Consider the following 25,792-nt stretch of genomic DNA (forward strand, 5'->3'; position numbering starts at 1 on the left):
GGGGCTATTCCTGCTGTCTCAAAGAGCTCTGGCTTCCACGGCCCTGACCCCCCCTCGCTGGGCAGAGTCTACATAGCCACCAGGGAGCTTCCAGTTCTGGGGGCTCATTTTCGCCAGAGAGGGCTGTGTTTCTGTCCTTTCTGATGAATGAGCTGCTACGGAGTTTCGGGGTTGGCACACTGTTCTGAACGTAGCCAGCCGACCTCAGCCCTATCCCAGATCCAGTTTCTGTGAGGCCTTTTGGCCTCTGCAGAGCGGGAAGGACAAAGGGCGCACATTATCCAGAGCTCCCCACCAAGGCTCCCCACTGCATGGCTTTTCTCTAAAGCCGCATATTAAACCTGTTTTCGTCAGTTGCTCCACGCCAAGGTTTTATTCATGGGACATCTTTCCTGTGGCAGGTGTCAGGTGCTGAGGAAATACAGAGATGATTCATTGACTCTTAGCCTCAACGAGCAGCCATCTTAGGGCAGATGTGACAGAAGCACAAACAGCTAGGAATTGTGGTAAAACATAAGTACCATCATGGTGGTAAAAATAAAAGCCTGCAGACATTTAGAGGAGGAGGAGTTATTTCTAGGTTTGATGAGGTGAATTAATTATGCTTAATTTATGTGCTTTAGAGTCAAGATGCTTGTCTATGAGGTTTATTTTAAAAAGAGGGGTGGCAGGAAGCCCACTCATTCTGGGTTCTTCTAAGAATAGAGTATTTCTCTAAATCCCCATGCCATGTGCACTCCCTGGTACTGGGGCCTAGAACCAAACAGGCTGCCAGGGGCTGGTGGGAGACGAAGTAAAGAAGAACAGGTATATCTGAGGGAGGGCCCCTGGAGGCCACAGTGTCAGAAGCCAAGCTGTAGCCTCCCTGGGTCCTCCTGGCTGGAGAGACTCTCAGGGCCCCTCTGGAAACTGATGAGTGTGCATGCTGATCTCTGAGGCCGTCTCAAACTGATACCTCTGACTGGCAAAATGGGTCCCTGTGCTATTAGGAGTGGTGACAGCTTTCAGACGGGACATCAACCAATTGTTAAAGACCCCTCAGCATTATTCACCAGGCAGGAGAATTAGTTTTGGTATCCGGGAAAAACAGCCGTTTGGGTAATTACATTCTGTTTCCCCGCATCTCCTCTAAAGCATTAGCAGGAGATAATGTTCTACACTCTAAGTCCAGAACCATCCCACAGAGCTGCTATTAAACAGCTGTCACCTTCCTCCCAATCACTGCATGCATTTCTCAGCAGGAAGAATGAGTACCCGTGTGTGTGTGTGTGTGTGTGTATGTGTGTGTGTGTGCGTGCGTGGCAGCCTCATCCATCCTGGTGTGCAGGAAACCCAGCGCTGGAGCGAGAGGCGATGCGTTGCGGTGGGAAAAATTCTGCACTCCTTGTCGGGAGATGGGGTTCTGGGTTTGGCTCTGCCATGACGTTGTGTGACCTTGTCTAAGTCACTTAATTTCTCCGGTGGCTGGGGTTTCTAAGCCGTAGTGTGAGGAAGCTGGGATAGGTGCCGTCTGCCATTTGGGGTCACTATGTGGGCTCTTTATCAGCAGAGCATGGACTCTCTTTGACTCTGGTGATGGGCTGAAAACTCAAAACAGATTGGCCACATGATCCTTGGAGACTGTGGCCTATCCACGGCCACCAACTGCAGAGAGCAAGGGCTGTGGAGACACTGGGCCGGGTTCTTCTTTGTTCCTCATTGACCCGAGGTCTAAGGAGACTGGCTGCCTTTGAAACAAATTGTATTTGGTGCATCCTTTCCCTCACTTCATCGTTTTTCATCATCCATATCAGACTTCTGACCTCACTAAAGGAATGGGAAGTTAGGGAGGGAAGGATGGAGAAAGGACACGAAGGCTCAGGGGTGGGACCGGAAGGGAGAAAGGGGCAGCAGGTGGACAAGAAACAGGAAGCAGGGCTGAGGAAGGGGAGAGGGAGGGCCCAGGCATGGGTGGGTGAGGACGAAGGATTAGAAGGGAATAGGTGGAAAGAGAGACAGACTCCGAGCAGGAGTTATTGGAAGGAGGCCAAATATAGGAAGATGATAGGAGGTTATGGAAATAAGCCCTGGATGTTTGAGAAATTCATTTCCCTCCTTCCTTCTTTCCCTCCCTCCCTACTTCCTCCTTGTTTCCTTGCTCCCTACCCACCCTCCCTCCCGCCTTCCTGCCTTCCGTCCCACAAACGCTAATTAGCAAGCCACAATCTGACACACAATATTCTACATCAATATTCTAGGTGCTAAAGATGCAAACATGAATAAAACATGGTCGTGCTTGTGAGGAGTTTACAGCACATTAGAAGGAGGCAGAGTGTTTAATGTGTGACCAGGTGTGGAAACACGAGCATAGGAGGGGTGTGTAGGCAGCAAGGAGTGTGGATCGATTCTACGGTGGGAAGGGACGGAGGGTCAGGCAGGCTTCAGGCAACTGGACGGGTCTCATGAGAGGCGAAGGATTTCTGTGTTGTTCTATTACACAGCTCCCTCTCTATAGCTTTGTTGAATTATCTTCCTTCACACGGGCCCCGAGTTAGTTACTTTGTCCTCCATATTTCCATGGCGCTGTGCAAATCTGCATTCACCTCACTGTGTTGTAATCACTTCCTTACATGTCCTTCTCACTCACTAGACTGAGCTCTTTAAGGCTAGGAAACTTGGTTGAATTGCTTTTAAATTTATATTGCCCAGGACTTAACACATTGCCAGCAAATAGCAGATTCAAAAAAAACCTAAACCCGAACCAAAAGTCCACTGAATGGAAATGTTAGGCACACGTAGCAACCCTTCTACTGGTTCCCATCTCCGTGGGTTACCATGGTGACTAACTCCCAGGCCAGTATTTCCATCACATCACCACCATTTTGGAGAAAGATGTTTCTCTGAATGCTTTTATCAATATCCACACCTTTCCTTCCCCGTTTCCTCTTCCTTCCTTCTTCTTCCTTTTGCACCTGCCTCTTCCTCCCCTCAGAGGTCCTGAGTAGAAGTGGGTTAGCCTCAGTTTTCCTTTCATACTGGCCATCTAGAACCTTTTTTTCAGGGTGTGGGGTTTCAGGGATCTCCTCTCAGTCAGAGCCTGGGGTGTGCACTAATGGAGATCAGTGCCTCCTGGGATTATCTCTTTCCTGGGAACAGGGACCCCACTTTGGCTTCCTTCTTCCTGGGGGGCCAGCATCCATAGCTGCTGGGGTATTTCTTGGAAAGCAGTATATCCAGGGAAATGGAGGCACGGCCTTTCACACAGAGAGGTGGTGCTTCTCAGAGCTCACACCACTCAGCCCCCAAAATGTTGGATAATGGCTTTTAAGCATAGGTGGAAGTCACCTGGCCTTATCTCTCAAACTCTCATGAAACCTTCACTTCTACCAGGACATATCTCACTGGACCACCACCACCACTGGATTGCATGGTTGTCTAGACTATAGTTGGCTTGGCCTACACATAGGTTACTCAGTCTATTTTTCTGAGGGAATTGTGTCTTTTGATCTTTGCACACAAGCCCAGGGACCTCAGTGATGGACATATTAAAAAAATCACAATAAATAACTCCTCAATTCATCATTCCCACCTCTGAGAGCAGGATTCTTGGAAAGCTGGTATAATTTAAGACAACAATTCAAACTCAGTCATCTCTTCAGAAAAGTTATTAAGAAACGTCTGGAGGAAACCAGATTGCAATCTGTTTGTGAAAAGCATCAGGAGAATTCAGGAGAATATAATACCTTAGCTGGAAACACTGAGTAACACCGGTGTGAATCAGCACCTACCCTCCAAGAGACCTCTTTCTTCCTCCCATTTTGGGAGTGAGATTATGAAACTCTCTAATGGTCTCACTGAAATAAATCTAAGCCCTTAAAAATGTCACCCAACCTCATAGTCCCTCATTATTATGAGCTATAAACACAAATTCAAAATGGGGAAAATCTAAATACTACTGAGTTAATGTTCTACTTTGAATTGGAGTCTTTAGTGATTAGAGATTAATTAAAGGGAGGTTTTTCTATCCAGATATAGCTACCCTACCTCCGTGGCAGACACCTGGCATTTTCAGACCAGGAAAAGAAATGTCCAGCTTGGGTAATGATAATAGCTGGCTTGGCTGCCAGGCTCTGGTTTTGGGTATATCTCCTTGTTCACTCTGGAAAGGGAAATGGAGCAGTACAAGGAGCTGTGATGGCTTCTCTTGAAATGCAGGGCAGTTGTTGAACTGGGGAAGGGCCAGATAATGAGGTTGGCCTGACATGGGTTTCCTGCCACTGCTTAAAAAAGCTGGGAGCCCCTAGCACACTTGCACTAAGAGAAAATCTGGTTCTGACAGAAATCCTGGCAGTTCTTTCTGAAGGACGCACTGCCCTTGAGGAAAGAGCCAGCTATCATTCCTTACATGTGCCCTGGTTTTCACTGCTAAGTAAACTGAAGGCCCACTTTATGGATCCTTGCTAACCTCTCCCTTAGCAAAATGGACAAAGGAGAGCTGGGGCTTGGGGCAGAGGTCAGAGACCTCCCAGAAGCTGGGCGAAGTTGCTCTGGTGAAGATGGAAGTGGAATGGAGAGTAAGTGTGGGTAATGAAGCAATCCTAACATGTCGTTCCTTCTCATTAATTCATTCATCCATTTATCTTTCATCCATTTAGCACATCCTTACTGAGGACTTCTTAAGCTTCAGGTATCAGATCAGCATGTGAGTTGATAGGACCCATTTTGCTAAGTGGAGGGGGGGATGCGGGAGGAAAGGTAGAACCCTAAGGAGAAAGAAAGAAGAAAACCAACTTTTTTGAAGATTTCTTTTTTTTTTTAAAGATTTTTTCATTTATTTATTAGTGAGAGACAGAGAGAGAGTGAGCAAGCAGGGGGAGGAGCAGAGGGAGAGGGACAAGCAGACTCCATGCTGAGTGCAGTGCCCAATGTGGGGGCTGAAACCAAGAGTCAGACACATAACCAACTGAGCTACCCAGGCACCTCTGGAGATTCTTGTGCCAACCTCAGTGAGGTTGTCTCACTGAGTCTGATCTCTTCCCTATGAAGTTGGCATGACAATGACTCTCATTTTATATTGGGAAATAACCAGGGCTTAGAGGGGTTGAGTCAGGTTTGCGTGTAGCTCCAAAATCTTTTCACTGGAGTTCACTGTCCTCAGAGTGCTCACCATCTAGGTAGCAGGCACACATTCTTGTGTGCTGCATGAACGAGGAGTTGGTAGACTCTAAATAAGACATAGACCAATGCTAAAAATGAAATAACTTTTTATAAGAAGCCATGACTAGCGAATGACTTAAGGCTAGTTAGTGACAAAAAGGGAGTTTATATGATGATGCCATGGGAAGTGTTCATGGATGAAATGAACATTATGATGGTCGTTGATGAATGGATGGGATTGGAACAGCTGGAATGGCCATCGTGGCCTGTTCAGAGGACAGGTTATTGGTCTGGTGGGCTGGAGTGTGGGATTTAGTCAGAGGCCAAGACAGAGAGGGCTAGGCAGGAAGGTTGGAGCCAGAGAAAGAAGGCTTCAAGGTTTTGAACTTTACAGGAGATAGTGATCTTGAGCAGGAAAGAAAGATATAAGAGGTACTTTCAAAAAATGAATCTGGCTATAACAGAACACAAGTGGGATTTTGCCTTAGGTCATGATCTTTTTTGCCAGGGGAAAATATGGTATAAACCAAAGAGATTCACATATAGTTCTGTGGAGCTCTGAGCCTGACTCAGGACTGCAGTTTATACCTAGAAAGGGTGAGTGTTTGCTGGAACATCTTAGAATTTAAAATATTTTGAGTTATTTGTCTCCTATCAAAATTGTTATGGAAACTCCTTCCATGAAGTCACTAAAAAGGGGTACCTGATAGTTTCCTCTGGTGATTGTTTAGCTGGAGGCACAGTTGGACAACCGGAGTTGGGGGGTGTGATAATAGAATATTATCATGATTATGATAATTATGATTCAAAATACGATAGTCATCTGAAGTTTCTTTTTTCTGAACTTTGTGACCCATTCCCTCCAATTTCCTCCATTCAGAGTTGCTATCACTCTCTCCTTGCACTGCCTTGGATCGGGGGGGGGGGCAGATATACTTGAAAATATAGATTTTCAACAGTAAGATCTAGACTTTTTAAGAGTGAAATAGATCTTGGAGTAAAAAAAAAAATTGAGTCTTGAGTATCTGGAACCAAGAATCGAGGGGCCCCCAAACAGGCCTATAAGTAAAAACACAGAGTGAGGCACAACATAAAAGGGTGTGAAATAGACCCCATAGATTGGGAACAAAGAGAAAATTAGGAAAGGAGAGCTAGGACAACAAAGTCTGTGCATTGCCTCTACTTGGTGGGACTTGTCTGGTGGGGGTGTAAGAAGGACATAAAGACCAGAAAGTTTGGGAAGACTTGTAAGCAAGAAGGCACATGAGCTACACAAAAATGGATGAAAGACCTAAATGTGAGATGGGAATCCATCAAAATCCTGGAGGAGAATACAAGCAGCAACTTCTTCGACCTGGGCCACAGCAACTTCTTGGTAGACACGTCTCCAGAGGCAAGGGAAACAAAAGCAAAAATGAACTATTGGGACTTCATCAGGATAAAAAGCTTTTGCACAGCAAAGGAAACAATCGACAAAACTAAAAGGCAATTGACAGAATGGGAGAAGATATTCCCAAATGACATATCTTATAAAGGGCTAGTATCTAAAATCTATAAAGAACTTACCAAACTCAATACCCCCAAAACAAAAAAGTCCAGTCAAGAAATGGGCAGAAAATGTGAACATTTTTCCAAAGAAGACATACAGACGGCTAACAGACACATGAAAAAATGCTCAACATCACTCGGCATCAGGGAAATACAAAGCAAAACCACCATGAGATACCTCCTCAAACTGGTCAGAATGGCTAAAATGAACAACTCAGGAAACAACAGATGTTGGCAAGGATGTGGGGAAAGGGGAACCCTCTTACACTGTTGATAGGAATGCAAACTGGTGCAGCCACTCTGGAAAACAGTATGGAGGTTCCTCAGAAAGTTAAAAATAGAACTACCCTATGACCCAGCAATTGCACTACTAGGTATTCATCCAAAGGATACAAAAATAGTGATTTGAAGGGATATATGCACCCCAATATTTATAGCAGCAATATCCACAATAGTCAAACTGTGGAAAGAGCCCAGATGTCCATGGACAGATGAATGGATAAAGAAGATGTGGTATAGATATACAATGGAATATTAGTCATCAAGAAGAATGAAATCTTACCATTTGCACTGATGTGGATAGAACTAGAGGGTATTATGCTAAGTGAAATAAGTCAGTCAGACAAAGATAAATACCATATGATTTCACTTATATGCAGAATTTAAGGAACAAAACAAATGAACATAGGGGAAAGGAATGAAAATAAAATAAGATAAAAACAGAGAGGGAGGCAAACCATAAGACTCTTAACCCTAGGAAACAAACTGAGGGTTGCTGGAAGGGAGATGCATGGGGGGATGGGGTACCTGGGTGATGGGCACTAAGGAGGGCACTTGATGTACTGAGCACTGGGTGTTATACGCAACTGATGAATCGCTAAATTCTACCCCTGGAACTGATAATATACTATATGTTAACTAAATGGAATTTAAATAAAAAAAATTTTTTTAAAAAGGCACATGAACGTTGGGTTAGCTCTAGGCTATTTCAGTGGAATCAGAAGAGTGGAGGGGAGCAGCTGGGAGGTTGTGGGTAGAAAGGGCCTGAACCCAGAGCAGCATGGGAGAGTGTCGAGGGTCTCAGTGTCTTCCCGAGAAGGGCCCAGAGGTGGCTGAGAGAGTATGGGTTGAGCTGTAGAGGCCTTGTGAATGGAGCTGGGGTGATCTAGGTGGACCAGATGACCTACAAACAAGGACTCCTTCAGTCACACTCATGGGGCTGGCCCAATGACCGAAGACCAACAGGGAGTGAATCTCTCAGGGCAGGCCAGAGGGGATGGCTCTTTCATTACCAGATGACACAGAAACCTCCTCATTTCTACTTGCTTCCCAGAGGAATGGGAAGGAGAATGGAAAAGGGGAGAATTCAGAACAGTCTGATTATCTATCCAAAAGGAATTTAAAAAAATTCCCATTCAGAGTTGACTTCAACTCTTGACTTTAGATTAAGCTATTTGCCATCAATGGAAATGAGGGGTTCTCCTAAGAGCCAAGTTAATTTTCATTTTTAATTTTTGCATGTGGACTGTGCAGTTTACATCCTCTATATGATGCTTAAAATCCTTTCCAATGGCTGATTCTCTTATATGACAACTGGTCTGGGTCTTCCTGCCCTACTATAGCTCTCTTCTTAAGCATGCCCTTTTCCTGGTTGAGCATGGGCTGGTCGTCTCTCTGAAAATACAAGCTGAGATAACAAGGTTCCAGTACAATTATCATTCATTTGATACTTTATTGGGATGTCATGTATGCCATTTATTTCAGTTAAGAACACTGACTGAGCATCTGGTCTGTGCCAGGCTCTATGCTGATGGTGAGGATCTGGGACAAGGCTCCCATGGAGGGGGGAACAGAAATGCATAGATGTTAAAGACACTTTCTAATCATTTCAAGGCTGAGAAATAGCAGGGAGAGGTTGAAGGAAAAAACAGAGTAAGAGGTAAAAAGTCACAACTTGGCCATTTGGTAATTATAGAATCTTGATGTCTTTGGGCCTCAGTCTGCTAATCTGTAAAATTACGGAGGAGAGGAAGAAAATTCCTTTAGGCCTTTCCCAGATGCTAAATTATATGACACTTATGATTTTTAAAAGTGAAGAATTGTATAGTTAACTGAAACCCCCGAAGGCAAGAGTTAATAGAATACAGCAAGTACAAGTACCTTTGCTGTTTGATTCTGTTGTAATGTCTTTGGAGCAGTGGCAAAGTCTTACCTCAAGCAAATCACGTGGGGGTGAATATGTCACTCATCACCAATCTGGGTCATCCTAGCAGTGTTCAGGACCTAGGGAAGGAGTTGCTAGTTGGTGTATACTGGAGGTCCCACACTTGTGATCATTATTATTAATATTAGTAGTATTATTTTGGCAGGGGAGAATCTGGAATGTAAGTATGCTACTGGCTATTTGTCTTTGCCTGTATTTACAAAGCAGAATGCCCACCTACAATGGTTAAGTGGATAACCGAAACCATTTGAAATATTGACATATTTGCCTTGTTTACAGTTTCTTGTTGCTGATCTCAATTTTCCACTCTGCTTTGCATTCATAGACACTTTCTCACACTGCTCCCTCTTGACTCATTTATACATTCATTCATTCAACACTCTACAAAAGCTCATGGAGCCCCTATCGTGTGCCAGGCTTTAAGCCAAGCACTAGGGATGCAGAGATGAGGTGGAAAGCACACAACTTAGCAGGAGGGAAAAATAACAGCAGAAGTCAAACAAGCTGCGGTACTTGGATGATCCACTCTAGCCATCTGAAGCCTTGCTGGAGCTCTGTGGACACAGCACTGGGTTACCCCTCATACCACACTTAATGAGGTTGTCTGTGGCTGGAACCAAGGGCTAGGGTAGGGGTGTGGTGGAAGGAGTCCTATGCCTGACAAAAGAACCCATCAAATGGGCGCCTGTGACTCCTTTCTGTTTTTTATCTCTGAAAAGCAACAACCAATGATGAGAGAAGGTAGTGCCTCATATGTTAGTGGGGCTTCTGATGAATTTGCTCCAGATAATATAACATGGAAATGCAAATATGATTTTTTAAAAAATCCCAAGGAGTTTGGGTTATTTAATAAACTCTCCAGCCTTGTTTCTGGAAGCATGGAGTCCAGTTACTAGATGGTGGGGAAATGGAAAGCCCAGTTTATGCATTGGGACAGATACCAGGTCAGTAGGTAGGAAGATTCCACCTTCCTTAACCAATGCAAGCTCAGCACCTCCTAGTTTGGTACAAGAAGAGAACTTTACGGTGGGTGGAGTGTCCAGACCTCATAGCCTTTTCTACCTCTCTCTTTTTTTTTCAACTTCCTTTCTCCCTCTTATTTCCTTGGAGAATCTTATGGATCACAACTGTGATGTTTAAACCCTTTAAAACCCTGGCCGAAGCCCAGACAAAACTCTTGCAGTACAACAAAAGTAAGCTGGAATGTTCAACATGACTTTACCAAAGACTGGGAAAAACAAGGGGAAAAAGTCTCCAGTGCGTACCATGAGCTTCGACTCTATGCTTTGCTGACCCCTGAAGAGAAGAGAGTTTTCCCAAGATTCTCCTTCTTAGCTTCTAGTGTCTTCTCTTGTTGTGATTGCAACCTCAGCTCCCATTACCCAAGAGCTCACTCCAATTTAATTTCTTGACCCCTAAAGGAAAATGCTGGACCCTCCTATCTATCTAGATTCTTGCCTTTGCCATGTGATTGACTCCAGGAAGACCTCACTCTCAACTAAAGACTGTGGTCTTGCTCCTGAGGCCTTCTTTAGGATCACGATGTCCAGATGCCCCACAAACCCCCTCACTGTTCATATACACGTATGTGCCTATGTGCACATGTGTATGCATGCGGAGTGAGGGCTCCTCATGAGAGGGTGCCAGGTACATGAAGGGAAAGGAAGCAAAGCAGAGGAAGAGAAAAAGGAGGAGAGGAGAAAATCTATGCTTAGAATAAGGAAGAAAAGTAAGGAAGACTCCCTGTGTGCACACCCCAGATCTGGCCCCTGAACAGCCAATCTGGCCATTTCAGTTGCTGTCCATATGCCTGGGGTAAAAGCAGACTAGGCTTCACTGATTACTGAGGTGCCCCAGCAGTCAGATGGCCGACTCCATGGCCCAGTCCCTCCCCCCACCGCCCCCCGCACAAAAAGAGAGGAAGAAAGTTGAGAAGTGAAAATGAATTAATAGACAAGTGAAAAGACAAAGGCATTCAGAGTCTGGGAGAGACAGAGGGAAGGGAGACTGAGGGCGAGGAGATGTAGGAAGGACCTGTCCACAAGATGCCAAAGCAAACAAGATGGGTGATGATCTGTCTGCCTTCACATATTGATTATCATACAGCGCAAGCAAATGCTTTGATTCTGAATCGAGTAGATGCTTTGGCATTACAAATAGCCACAGGAGAGGAAGGGGGAGAAAGGAAGGGGGGAAGGGCCATGCCAGGGGAAGAATGGTCGAGAATGGGCAGCTCTCTAGCATTGGTATGCAAGCACGCACATGGGATATGTGAGAGAGAGTGGGAAGTGCAGCAAACTAGGGTTTGTATTTGCACACTGACAAGAAAGTTACCAGTCCTGAGATGTAAGGTAAGGAAAACAGAGAACATCTCTCCTTGTCATCTTCTCCTTTCTGTCACCTCATAATGTGATTCTGTCACCTCAGCTTTATATACTCATAAGCTCAAGTCCGCAGGACAGAGGCTTTGGGCTACTCCCAGGCTCTCCTTGACCTCTGGGAGTGGTGTGACCCTCTCCTAGGGTCCGTTCCACTGCCCTTCCCGGCTGTGACCGCTCCCTCACTGTGTTCCTGAACCATAAACCTGTAAACAGGCTGCCTCGGACCCTAGACTCGAGTTGCTTATCCCTGTAGCATGAAGAAGCTAATCAGTGCCAATGTTTTAATTATATTTACATTTCACAAATGATCGAGAGGATCAGCTTATAAAAGCACAAGAAAGTTGAGGCATTCAACCTCTCTGGGCCTTTTAAGACAACAAAGTTATTATGTCCATGTGAATTTCCAGGAAGAAGCTTCTAATTAAGGCTTATTGTTTCTCAGCTGCCATTGGCCGGCAATGTGTCTCATCCTTCCTGTTCATTAGAGAATAGGGGTTGTAGCCTCACAGAATCAGTGCTCACCTTCCGGCCCACACCTCCTGTGAGCTTGGGAGGATCCCAGAGCTGCCATGATGGCCCCATCACCCCCCACCGCCCCCCCCGTTGTGTGACTTGGGAACCAGACAGGATATTGCACCTGTGTTCTTGAAGGAAATAAGACCCCTGGTCTACCAGTTGCATGAATGATTAATGAGGGGTAATTAGTCACTGTTGTTAAGCATTTTATAGAAACAAAAATGCTGGCTAAGAGCTAAATGAAGAAGCAAAAGCAGCAAAAGCCAAAAGGCTTTACCTCCACCCAAATGCTGCTCAAAGAATCCCAGAATGTTGTAGTGGAGGGAAGGAGGGATTATTCAGAGACCATTTACCCTGTGATTTGCAAACTGAATTGCAGGGCCTTCTAGGCACCCATCAAGCAACTATTTCCCCATGTTTCCTCCCAAAACAAATCACAACCAAAAAGACAAACTAAAGTTCCATGCTCACAGCATAACCTAAAGACAGAGAATGCCAAAAACTTCAAAATAACCACGAGTAAAAAGAAAAAGCACCACATCCTAGCAGTGGGAGCTCTCACACTCCACTCTGGAGGACCTGGCCATTTGGTTCCCATAGTCCCTCATGTTGAGGAACTTTGTCCAGGGGTCTGGGCAGAGAGGAAGTAAAATGTCTCCCAGCTCTTCAGATAGAGAAGTAGCATCCCTTTCTATTCCCTTTCAAAACAAAACACAGCCAATTCTGAAATCCATTCTGTCTTGGGGGAAATTAAATAAGCTTTAGACCAATGCACAGGGGACTTGAAAACCTAATATTTGGTTAGTCTGGCTCTGACCTGGTACATAAATTTTAGGAACGGAATCCTTCTCTGACTGATTTGGTAGGTTAGGGCCCCCCTGCTGGTCTCTGGTATCACCTTGAGATTCGGCCTGTCACCCTGCCCATCTCTGACTGATTTGGTAGGTTAGGGCCCCCCTGCTGGTCTCTGGTATCACCTTGAGATTCGGCCTGTCACCCTGCCCACCTATGGCTTGCAACTGAAAGGATACCTTCCATTTGGCTCCCGCTCTCCAGGTCTAGCTGTACCTCCTTTTCTTAGCCTATGTCCCTCTGTCCCCTTAAAGTTGTGCTTCACCAACATCCCCTCTGATATTACCCCAAACGGCAGAGAAGGGTGAAGTCACCCCCCAGAGTCTGGGGGATCACTTCTAGCAGAAAAGGTCTTAAAGCTCATGTTTTATCTTAAAATTTGTGTGTAGCTTGCACAAAGCCCAATATATAGCCATGCTAATTTAAATATTAAAATATCCCTCTATTCCAATATTTTGGTAAAATTGAAGGTCTGGAAAAATGTACCATGTTGATTCTCTGGGACTGCGCATGCCCAGAACACTACTACGTATCCTCAAGGTCCAAGTGTCGAAGTGTGAGAAACACTTGCCCCTTTACCCCAACCCACTTGTTGGATCCCGGCCCCTCCCAATTTGCTCACAGCCAAATGCCTTTAGCCATTTCCTGTGTGGACGGGGCTTGGGAGGCAGGGCAGTGAGCCTGATCTCAGACCTGTGGGGCAGGGCACTGAGAGTGGAGCCATCCCGTCCTTGCTCCAGGGGATGTCCTTAGACTTCGCCAAGCCCCTGAAATTGTACAGTTCACTGTTGGTCCAGTTTATCTTGATGACTCATACCAATTATTTGTAGCACGGTTAACTAAGAGTTGCCAAGGCCACTGGATCAACATCATTACGATACACTCTTTGGACTTCGGGAGGGGTGGGACTAACCCTGTTTGATTTCCCACTAGGTTGCAGGCACTGTGTCACATAAGGCGCACACACTGTCATTTAATCCTCACACGGATTAAATCCTTACGGGGAGCAGGTACCACCATCTCCATTTCCTGCGTTAATGATCTAGCACTGCAGGGTGTGATGGATACGTAGCACCCAAACAACTCAGGATCCAAACCCACGTTTTTCTCATCCAAATCCTGTCTCCTTTCCACCGTTCATGATGCAGTGTTCCTTCCTTTTTTTTCTGTTGCACCTTTTGCCCTTTTCCCTCCTGATGGCCTCTATCAAGGAATGAAAGAAACAGAGAGGAGGTGAGATCCGAATGTACGATTTCTGCTATCAGCTGTTTCGGGAAGATGGAGAGGATGTGGGAGAGGTGGTGGGTTGAAACCAGTGTCTAAACTGACATTTCTCCTATCTCTGGAATTTATTTATTTGGGTCTGCCTCACAGGGACAGATTTTAAGGAATGGTTACAGAGGGGCCTTAGAGACCTGGGGAGGGAACATAGCTTCACCCAGCCTCTCATTCATCGCCAGCCAGAGCTTTGGTCTCCTTAATAACTGGGGCTTAATCCTCCACATTCGAAGAGATTCCCATTACCCAAAACAATAATTTTTTTAATTACCCAGGCAGAATGGCAATCGCATATTGAATACCAAGGATGATTTAAAACTAATAAATACTTTTGGAAATTCCTTGAACATTTTAATGAATTAAAAGTTATGAAATATTTATAAGCAGTAACAACGCCATTTAGTACCATTAATAAAATAAATACATTAGTCAGAGAATGAAATTCATTACTATTTTACTACTAGACATTTATGTCAATGACTGAATATTGCTCCAAATTACTTGTAAAATAGACCAATTATTTTAGTGTGATTAATCTTTTCAATTATTTCTTTTATGTAGTTGTAATTTGAAAGTAATTTTCTTCCGGGAGTACAATGACCTCAGCACACTGGTTCCTTATTTATTTGTATTTAAAAATCTTTTGGCTCTGCCCCCATTTCCGGGTGATTTCCAATGGTCAAATATTTAAAATCGTCGCCCAAGCAATCATTGTTCCCATGTACTTTGCGGGGCATTTTTTAATGGGCTTTATTAGTGATTATGAATAAGCCATTCCAGTGTAAGGAAGTCTCTGCCAACAGCAGCTGTACACGGGTAGGGAAAGGAGGGGCAGAAAAACTCTTTCCTGGTTCCACCAGCTGGGGGCCTGGCTGATTTAGACCCCATCCTCAGTCTGCCAGAAGGACACAGTACGATAAGCATATCCCAGGAGGTTTAGGCTCTCCCTTGGCCACTACCCATCCCTACAAGATTAAGCAGTCTTACTCCTTTGCATGGCACATTGGATTCTGGGCACCCAGTCACAAATAGAAAAATGACTTTATCAGAGATAAAAGCAGAGATTGTTGGGGGTGGGAGTGAGGAAAGAGAAGCAGCGGCCTTCGAAACCAGAAAATAGATCTGGGCTTTCAGAGTTTCTGTTGGAAGGGGGGTAAACTTGACCTTGGCCCAATGGCTCAGACGAGGCGCAAGTGGAAAGAAAAAGGTGGGTGCAAACCTGCAAACATACCCTGGGCTAGCTGGGATGAATTATTCCACCCTTGTTCCAGGATGAGGACATTCAGCTCAGTCAGGGGGTGAGGAAGGGAGAAGGCAATAGTATTTATTGTGCCGAGCTCTGTGCCAGGGGCTCTACACATAGCATCAGTTTTTCATTTCCCAACAAACCTATAATTATGTATCATTAGCTCCATTTACTGTTGAGAAAACCCAAAACTCAAAGATTTAAAAAAAAAAAAACTCTTCTGAGCTCAGAAGGGTGGTAAGCGATAGACCTGGGATTCCACACTCATTCTGTCTGATTCCAAAGCCTATAATCTCCCTCCTACATTGTAACCAGAAAACCTTTATTCAGTGCTTACCACGAGAAAAGCACTGTTAGTTGCTAATTGGGGTACAGAGATTAAAAAGAAAAAGACACAGTCTTTGATTCTAGGAATTTAGCATCTATTGAGCAAGACACATAAATAACTCTGGAAAGTAGACGGTTCTAAAACGGAAATCTATGGAGACATAATTCTGAGCTGAGACTTCTTGGAGAAGACAGTATTTGAGCCGAGATTTGAAAGAAGTGTGAGGCTTGGGGAGACGGACACTGGGGATGGGAGAGGGAGGGCACTTGACCGGGGGCATAGCTGGAACCAAAGCGTGGGGCGGGAGGTCTTTGGGAAATGTGAGGGGAAATCACAGTTTTAATGCTTATCTTTTTAGCAGTACAATCCACAGACAACTTATGGGTGGGAAATTTTAGAAACAGGTAGTTAAGAAGAATAATGAAAGATAATGGGCCTCGCCCTTCAAGGGAGAGCACCATGAAAACGAATGGACAAGGCTATGGCTGCTATTTCTCCTTGGCTTTCACTTCCAAACAATAGATCCCACCCCTGCAGAGGTGACCCCGTCCCCCGAAGTGACCGACCCGGGCAGTGGCCACCTCGGTGCCGGTGTCATGTTGGCAGGGCCGTGATGCTCGACTCCCGCGTGGCATTTGGTTATTGTTAGCATCCCACGATTTGTTTCTGTGAATAGCACTTTCTCCGTAAGAAACCGAGCAGCAAGGAGGGAGCAGCTATGTTTTTAGAGGCTTCAGGCCAGATGAGTTCCAGAGAGGTCCGGGAGCTCCAGGCATCATGTACAATGCATCTCCACAGTCCTCTTCTCATCGGACCCTCACGGTGAAGGTCATTGTTGGGACCACCACTGACATATGGTTATTCCTGTTTTAAATAAAAAACAATCCATGTGCCAATTCTGATAGAGACCTTTAATGTCCCCTCTGATCCAAAGAGTTGATGAGGCTAGGGTAAATAAAAGGTTGAAAGGGAACGTTGGTCCCCCGAAGGCTGGTTCAGTGCTCATTCCGTGGTATTTCTGAGAAAGACATGGGAACCAGTTCAGAGGAAGACAATCTCTACAAATGGAGCATTTATTCAATACCTCTGGTGCGGATTAAATGTAAGTCAGAGATGCCCTTTGGTGAGCAGTTTTGTGTGAAGTAGGACGGGGATCTTAAGGCCGCCACACCAAAACTCAGTCCTAAGACAGAAGCAAGTTTATATCGGTGTCACTGTACGTTCAGTTTAGTATGTGCTCAATAAATGTTTGTCGAACGAATGAGCAAATGCACGGATGGGGAGATGGATGATTCTGCTACATAGAGCGTTTTCTGCTGGCAGCTCCAAGAGAGCACCCCAGTAATCTCCGTTTTACAAACACGGACTGAGGATCCTGCTGGGGTGTTGCTTGCTGTTGGAACAGAAAATGCCCAGTTTTGGCCACGCTGTCAGGAGCCCGGGAGCCTATGCCTCATTTTACCCAGCTGGATTTTGGAGCCTACTCCAGAGGCTGATTAGTTCCACATGGCTGGCCAAGATGAGAATCCGTTCGTTCAGCTTCTTTCCTTTCCTCTTGTCCCCCTCTTGGCCTAAGGAGAGCATCCTTGCCTGGCCAGTGTTGTCTTTGGTGGAAGAGGAGAAGATAGAGGGAACAAGGCTGGAACACGCCACACATTTTTGTTGTTGTTGTTACCGGAAACATTCATACAGAGCTAGTAGCTCTGTATCTAGCATCTCAAACCTAGGATCCAGTGAGACAAGAACTTGCTTTGTGTAGATGGGCCACTGCCCAAAGTATAACAGCCTTGTACTTAGTCTTAACTGTTTAAGGAAGGTATAGTTAATGTAACAATTTTTGGCTATCACATTTTACATAAGCACAGAATCTTATGATCAAAAAGCTGGAATTAATAGGAGAGTTGAAAATCAGGATGTCCAGTGGTTCTCAAACTGTATTTTATGAAACCCCATGGTGGTGGTGGGGCGTGGGTGTCAAGGCCTGTGGAGCAAGTGGGTTCTGGGCCCCCTACTTATCACTTCCCCTGGGCATCTCTGCTTGTGTAATTTTATTTATTTAATTTTTAAATTTTTTTGTGCATTCTTAAAATTTTTTTATTGTAGCACAAACATACATGGTAAGTTGCTTGTGTAATTTTATATACTGGACTTCTATATAGGACTTTATTTGAATTAAGCATTCAGCCTCTAAAAAATGTTTGAAGTCCATAGATCCAGTTTAAATGCCATCATTTTAGGCCCAGAGAGGTTAAGATATCTGCACATCCCCAACTCTTTTGGGACATGTGTTTTAAGGTATCCATGGTGGTGGGACTGCTTTTGATGTTTTGTATTCCTGCCCCTTCCTACAAGACCGAAGTTAATGAAATAACCCCTCAGGGGTAACATGAGGATTATGACATCCTCTCTGCTGAACAGATCAGAGGAGGTAATGTGTATGAAAATGTCTCAGTAGGGTAAGAAACCAAGAGTGCTTCTTGTGGAGAAATCTGTTTGTGAGCTGAATGTGGTTCTGACCTAGGAAATCTCAGATGTGATTCTTGTAGGTTCATGAAAGGGAACAGGAACCCAGGGGACCGGCAGTAAAATGTATTTAGGCTCACCTAGGTGCCATCTGCAGCTCTTTGATGTTATGGATGGGGGTGTCCACTGTTGGTCAGTGGACAGCAGTACACCTAAACTACCTCTGACCAACCAAGGCAGGGAGAGGGAGGTTCCGAATTAGCATCTTAGAAAAATCGAGAACTTGACAATCATGAGGTGAAGGTAGAAATCATACTGGGCTGGTCAGTTATTTAGTGTGTTGAAGTTCAAGGTAAATCACTGGGTGGTTTGTTCATTCAATTTCCACTGGTGAGAGAGGCAGAATAGATGCTTTCTGGCATGTTTTCCAGCAGGTAGCAATAACACGTAGCAGCAAGAGCATGGGTGCTGGAGCATATGACCTCTAATATCAGCTGTGAGACGTGGGATAAATTACGTAAGTCTCTGTGCCTTGATTTCCCTATCCATATCATGGAAATGTTGATAATGATAATACATTCCTCATTGCACTGTTGTAAGGATTAAATGAGTTAATATATGCAACAAGTTTAGAACAGGGCCTGGCACATAGAAGGTGTGAGATGGGTGTTTGCAATAATGTATATTCCTTTCTTTAAAGAATTATTTTTATTTATTTATTTGAGAGAGAGAGAGTGCATACAAGCAGGGGGTGGAGCAGAGGGAGAGGGAGGGGGAGAAGAAGAGAAGCAGACTCCCTGCAGAGTGTGGAGCCTGAAAGGGGGGGGGGGCGCTTGATCTCATGACCCTGAGGTCATGACCTGAGCTGAAATCAAGAGTCGGATGCTCAACCAACTGAGCCACCCAGGAGCCCCCAATAACATATATTCTTATGAGCTGCTCAGAGGCACAGGGTTTTTCAAATCTTTTTCAAGAAGCTAGCCCTAACCCCCCTTTTTTAAAGAAGGTTTTTCTTTTGTTCTTTTTTTAATTTTTAATTTTTAATTTATTTGAGAGAGAGAATGAGAGAGAGAGAGAGAGCACACATGAGAGGGGGGAGGGTCAGAGGGAGAAGCAGACTCCCCGCTGAGCAGGGAGCCCGATGCGGGACTCGATCCTGGGACTCCAGGATCATGACCTGAGCCGAAGGCAGTCGCTTAACCGACTGAGCCACCCAGGCGCCCTAGCCCTGCCCTTTCTGACACGTGTTTTTCCATAGGCTCCTCTGAACGTGAGGGGTCCTGATGAGTGTCCTGCACCATTCTATTGCTTTGGACTGTCTGCTGAAGGCGGGTCTTTGTGAATGGGTGAAGGGTTCCCTGGGAGCCCAGGCATGGGTGTCTCTGGGGGCTGATACCCTTCCCATCACTGCCAAGTATACACACTGGCTTTTTTAAGATCAGGGAAAAACCTCTTCTAAGCAATTTCCACCTACTGCTACCTTCTTTTGGCATTAGTAGGGTAATAGCCCAAAGCTAAAAAAGCAGGAGCAGTATTTATCAATTGATTGATTGACTAACAATCAGTCAACAAGTATTTAAGCAGTGTTTTCTATGTGTTTAGCGCTGTGTTAACTGTCCCCTGGGGAAATAAAAGAAATACAAGACAAGATCTCAAACCTCAAGTTAGGGCCCCAAAATGACTAACTGGGAAATAACTGTAAAGCAGCTACTAAATCTAGATGTAGAGAGCAAAGTATTCAGAGAAGAATTTCTATGGCTGTGAACGATGTTCTGGAGGGTTTGGGCCCTAAACTGGATCCTCAGTGATGAGTCTGCATTCAAAACGGAAGGCCTAGGACCAAGCTGGTTTTCTGTACACTGCCTCAGCCTGACTAGAGGGCCAGGGGTGTGAGAGAACAGAGGGCATAACGTTGGACAGGTATTGAGACCAGATTTTAAAGAAGCTTGGAAATCACGCAGAGACACTGAGGGCTTTCCAGGCAGGACAGAGCAGTGGTAAAAGTACCCAAGTCAGAGTCGAGATGGCCCTGATGTCACTCTCAGCTCTACCACCAACCAGCTGGGTGATCTTCAGCCCATCACTTGCCTGGACCCAGGAATGAGTGAGATGGCCCACTCTAGCTCCCATGTTTCTGATGTGGGAGGCAATAAGAAGTTACTGAGGTCTCCTGAAAATGACACATGGAGAGGAAATGTGTGCTAATGTGTGAGGGCTGGGTAACGCTATCAGGGAGACCAGCTGGCTACTGCCAAAGCCCAAGAATGCGTAACAAAGGCCTGGAAAAGGCACGCTGCTGAGGAAATGAAGTCAGAAGGGTAAATTCAAGAGACAGCAACAGTAGCATCTAGACAGCAACGGATAGGATGAAAAGCAGCCACGAGTCTAGAGCCCAGGGCCTGGCCATCTGGATGCAAGAATAAGAGGATGAGTTAAAGACAATTCTAAGGCTTTTGGCAACAAATTTAAAACCCCAGCCTCTACACATTCCATACAGGTGACAGAGCTTTGTGGACAGAAACAGTGGCTTGGTGGTCAGACTGACTTGGGATGGAGTTGGGCTCCATCTTTCCCTAACTGAATGACCTGGGCAAGTTTTGAAACTTCTGTGAGCCTCAGATTCCCCATCTGTAGATAAGGATAACAGAACCTGCTTCATAGCATTATGGTAAAGTTCCCAAAAGGATCAGCATTTCCCTTTGCACGTGGTAAGTGCTCTGTTGATGTTAGCTTTTATTGCTTCTTAACTGAGCACTTATTAAGTGTTACACAGTGTGATAGCTGTCAGGATTCAGAGAGGAAAGAGGATGGCCTCTGCCCTGATGATACCCACAGATAAGTATCATCTCCTATGCAGGGAGAATTGTCCCAACATCCCCTGTAAGGCTTCTCCGGACCAACTAAAATGGCACCTCTTTATGTGGGCGAAGGAAGAGCTGTAGAGTTCTACAGATGTGTCTCCTTTCATATTCCTTCTGTGTCTCATCAGGAGGGGACCGAGTTGCTATCAGAAAATAGACCAGGCATTCTGCAGACCTATCTACAACCCAGGCTAACATGCCACCAGCCCTGTTCACCCCCTCAAAGATAACACTTCTCTCTCCTTATCGCTTTCTTTTCATGACCTGATCAAAGCAATACATCAGAAAACACAACCATTTGTCTACATCAAATAAGCCTTGAGCATACCTCTGAAATAACTCTTTCCATTTAAAAATGTGAGTGTAGTTTTAGGAGGCTTCTTATGTTTGCAACTTGTCCACACCAACTGATGTGCACCTGAAATTGTTCCATGATGGGGAGGAGAATTAGAAGTTCTCAGGAAACACAGGAGTCACTTTGTTTTTCCTCTGCTCTGTGCTTTACACATCCACACTTATTTCTTCATACCCACTGGTGGCCACAGGAGTCCAAGTCAGAGAAGGAGTGCAGAGAACATCTGCTTCTCCATGGAGACCCTCTGTTTTTAGACATGAGCTTCTGAAGGAAGGTAGCTGGGACATGAGAACCTCCCTAGGTCTCTTGGCCAATTTACCTTCTCAAGGGAATTAGAAGCAGACTTCTTTTCTCTGTCCTCTTAGAGACTGTTCTGCCAGAAGACATACTTTTTGGATCATTAGAGAAAGTTAGAGAGGTCACCTCTCTTGGTTTCATAAGGGTAGAGAGGCCGACAAGAAACAGGTCCTTAAAACTCTGCAACAAACTCACTGCAAATGCAACATAAGATACAGAGGAAGAATTTCGTAGGTGAAAGGGAGTTGTAGGGGTAAGGGAGGAAAAATCTGCATAACTGGTTGAGAGCCTTACTCAGAGGTATGAAGAATTTTTGCAGGAGGATGGGCTGGGCCTGATATCTGGGGTTTTGTAGTCTCTTATTCCCTTCTCCTGACCATTGTTCAAATGAGATTAGGCCAATTCTGGGAACTGATACCTTCTCCCTGTCACGTTCCTGTTAACTGGCTCCATTTCAACAGATCGCCTCTTTTGGATGGCACACAGACCTTTGACATCAGCAAGGACTGATGATGTCCAGAGCCATCCACAAATCTGCAAGTTTGTGAACATGGAAACATTTGTACAAGCTCCTGGCTTTCTCCCAAACCACATGTTTCTTATACATTGCCTCCCATCACAGGTTAACCACCTTTTCAACTAGAACTGAAATTCAATCTATCACATTATGATGATTTTTCTTTTTTCTCACACATAACCCAGTTTTCATTAAAGGAAAAAAAAAAAAAACACCACTTTGTGAAGGTTCTTGCAAGACCAGCAACGAATGAAGAGCCATAGCAGCATAAGAAACTGGGTGGTCAGCGGTCTCCTAAGGGAGTCCCCTTGTATAGCACCTCTAAGAGGCCCAAGATTCAAACCTGGGCCTCTATGCAATAGATTGCTGTGTGTTCTGAGCCTTCATGGCTGCTCATGAACAGTTTAAATTGAGAACTTAGGTCTGGGAGTACCACAGGCTTCCTTCCTCTCCAAACTTCATTCTTGGTCCTCTCAGACCACAGATTCTGTGGCACACGGGAGAGCTCCCTTCGCACTGAACCTCTGGGCAGACGCAGGCACAGAAGAAGAGCAATAACGAAAACAACCTCTTCCTGAAGATCTGTATAATTCAAGCCCATCTCCTATACCTTCTACACGCGGGAAACAATAGAGGGTGTTTATCGTTATGACCCTAGGTCTTCTGAACAATCAGGGACAGATCAACCTCCTGTATCTATTGATGATTCATTTCCTCCTGTTTACCAATCAGACTTGAAGCAGTGTCTAATGAAAGCTAAATAGGTGATCTTGAAAACAAGAGTAGAAGGTCAAAAACTCTCTAGAGGGAGGGGAAATAAGCTTATCAGAAACCTACACAGATATAACTACTGTGACTGAGTATTGCATTTAGTTCAGTTTCCTGGCAACAAAGGCAAAGAGAAAAAAACAACAACAAATTATTCTTCAGGAGAGAGATGCTTTTTCTTGGTAACAAATCTTGAATGTGGGACTTATGCAAAGGAATTCAATGACAGAGTGGACAGTGCCCTAATGGTATTTACAAAATAATCAAAACATTTCATATATAACCATTTCCCAAGTTGCCCCTTAATAACAGTAGGAATCAAGTCATTAAAAATAGTTAGTCATAAATTTTGCCTCAGGGAAAAAAAGTAAAATAATCACTCTCAAGTTGGAGGGGTAAGGAGTGGGTAGAGATACAGGTGAAAGAAAAATGGTAGAATGTTGATAATTATTGAAACTGAGTTGAAGGTATATAGGGGTCACTGCACTATTCTATTTATTTGCATACATTTGAAATTCTCCACAATAAAAAACCAAAGCAAAGCAAACCAAACCAACATAGCTGAAAGCATTTGGCAGCCCGGGAAATTAAGCTGATATGTTCTCTAACAAAGACTATTTTCTGTTTGATGAAGTTTTAAGGTAAGCAGATATAAAGTTATACTCAGTCTTTGAAAGTTGATCAGCTGGGCTGTGGAGCACTTGATAATATTCAGAACCAGCCCCAAGGCACCATAGACTTTACTAGATAAGCAAACACATGCCCAGCTAATCGTGGCAGCAGGTTATGGACACACTTAAGACAGCAAGCTACCAAGGAAGGGAAGAGAAAGCCAGATTCAGATACCTTCACTGCAGTTCTTCAGGGCAAAGAAGTCCACTGCAGACAAACTTCGGTTTCCACTCGAGATATATTCCAGGGCCACTCGGAAGGGATTCTCTGGACGCCCAATTCTTCCCTGAAGCACCGTCCATCTGGTCACATTGGAAAGCAGAGGGGAAGAGCAGAGAGAAACAGTGATGAGAAGCAGGGCTAACTTGCACAGAGATTCTGTAGTGATTTCTAGGCCCACACTCTTCATGGGCCCCAACCGATGCCACCCTAAGAGGCTCTGAGAATGACTCTGACAGCAACATGCAAACGTTTGTTTCCTTCTTGTCCAGCTAACCCAGAGACCCACTTCTCAAACCCACTGTAGCCTCTGGTGTTTCTTCCGTTATATTCTTTCAGGCAACTGCAGACCTTCCGACTGCTTTAGTAGTTAATCTTATGGGAAAAGAATATATGTACTTAAGAATATCTGTTGGCAGAGTGAAGGGATAATCTTCAAAAACATGTATCGGTGGATCTGTAATTATCTTTGGAAAGAATTTTGGCTTTCAGAATTTTTTCTGATCCCAAAGTCTCATAACCCTTGAGTTTGCTATGTGGTCACTTAAGGGAAGTGATCAAGGGTTATTTATTTACTTCAGGAAAATTAAAGTGCACCAAAGCATGTAGTTTGGGGTAAAAGGTACCTAAGATTGGTGTGAACTCTGCAAAAAGGTGCAAACAGAAGAAGATAGAAGTAGGTCAAATGGTGAGCTCTGCAGCCATCTATGATCAAGGACACGGACACCGCTGGAGAACAGAGAATAAGCTGAATGAACATTTTTTACACCTCACTCATGCTATTAACCTCTCGGAATAGCCTCCTGTCACTGATTGGAACATCAAATTTATTTTCCACCATTGATTCAGGTTTCTTAAACATATACAATTATGCTGACATTTTGCGTGGTGAATGGCAATTACCTGGACTACTTCATATTTTTTGTCCTTTAAAAAACAGTTTTATTGAGGTATAATTGACGTACAGTAAATTGCGTGTCCTAAAAATGCATAGCTTGGTGACTTAAAGTGTATGAATTGATGAGGTTTGACATATGAATATACCCATGAACTCCTCACAGTGTTTCATAGTGTCCTACCATGATGTAAGGCCTTAGGTAGGTTGGCCAGTACAAGTGCAAAGGAATTTAGGGAAAGATTAGCTTTCTGTTTTAAAAAAAAATGTTTAAAGCACCCCCAGCCCTGCAAGGTAGAAAGTGATGCTCACCATAAAAAAATATTAAAGATCCAACCATTCAGAAAAGTTGGCAAAGGAAATTAAGAGTCACCCAGAAGCTCATTATCTAGAGATAACCATGGTCAACACCACAGTGGAGCCTTTTAGTTACACTTTTATATAAACAAGGCCATCATCTTCCACGTGCTCTCTGTGAGCGGACTTTGCCACTCAATTGTATGTCGGGAGACAATAAATACAGACTATGTGATGAGTTCAATGATTGCATTTTTAATGATTTGTGCATTGCTTCTGAGTTTTTCCCTTCGTGATCATGCTGAGGCTAGCCCTGTGTATCTCTGTAAATACTGCCTTAAGACAAATTCTTAGAACCCCAGTTAAAGTGCATGCACACTGAGAACTCTGAGCATATTGTCAGTCCTCCAACAGTGCATCAGAGAGCCCATTTCTCCATCTGCTTGTTAACGTTGGATCTCATCACATCTGTCCTGTCTTTGCTGCCTTTTGATGATGAAGGCATCGCCTAAGGCAATCGGTGGTCTTTCAGTGGGGTGCCCTTGCATGGCAGTTTTGAGTCTCCAGGCCTGCCACGTTGCGGGGTATGCAGTGGGAGTCAGCTGAGTGAAGAAGGTAGTTTTGTTCTCTATGCTCTTCTGTAGTTAATTCAGATCACCAGAGCCAATGCCTCAGCCATTTAATACAAGTGTATTAAGTTTCCCCACAATAGACGCTGTAGAAGGGATTACTGCTGTTGTAGAGTTTGTTCCCTGTTACGGTACCCAGCAGGATTCCTATCCAAAATAAAACCAGTGCAATTGAATAAGGAAAAGGAGGCCTTTCGGTTTAAATGTGGAGCTGTCAAAGAAATAAATATTTGAAAAGCAAATGTAAATGCAGCGTTCTTAAGAAAAAAAACACACAAAGAGAGCAGAATTTTTCTTGTCCTTCTGAAAT

The 25,792-nt window shown here is 44.5% G+C and overlaps 1 protein-coding gene across 2 annotated transcripts in view; it reads right to left on the bottom strand.

Moving 5' to 3' along the window:
* ALK (ALK receptor tyrosine kinase) overlaps nucleotides 1–25,792 on the bottom strand; it is a 690,188-nt gene that overhangs the window by 165,055 nt on the left and 499,341 nt on the right. For both annotated transcript variants that reach the window (XM_028099603.2, XM_088026382.1), the window contains one exon: nucleotides 23,617–23,744. In XM_028099603.2, the coding sequence (XP_027955404.1) occupies nucleotides 23,617–23,744 (128 nt within the window). The remainder of the gene's footprint in view (nucleotides 1–23,616; nucleotides 23,745–25,792) is intronic.

The sequence above is a fragment of the Eumetopias jubatus genome, unplaced genomic scaffold (genome assembly GCF_037043125.1).
Source record: "Eumetopias jubatus isolate StellerSeaLion01/CBP00866 unplaced genomic scaffold, mEumJub1_p1.0 scaffold_9, whole genome shotgun sequence".
Classification (NCBI taxonomy): Eukaryota; Metazoa; Chordata; class Mammalia; order Carnivora; family Otariidae; genus Eumetopias; species Eumetopias jubatus.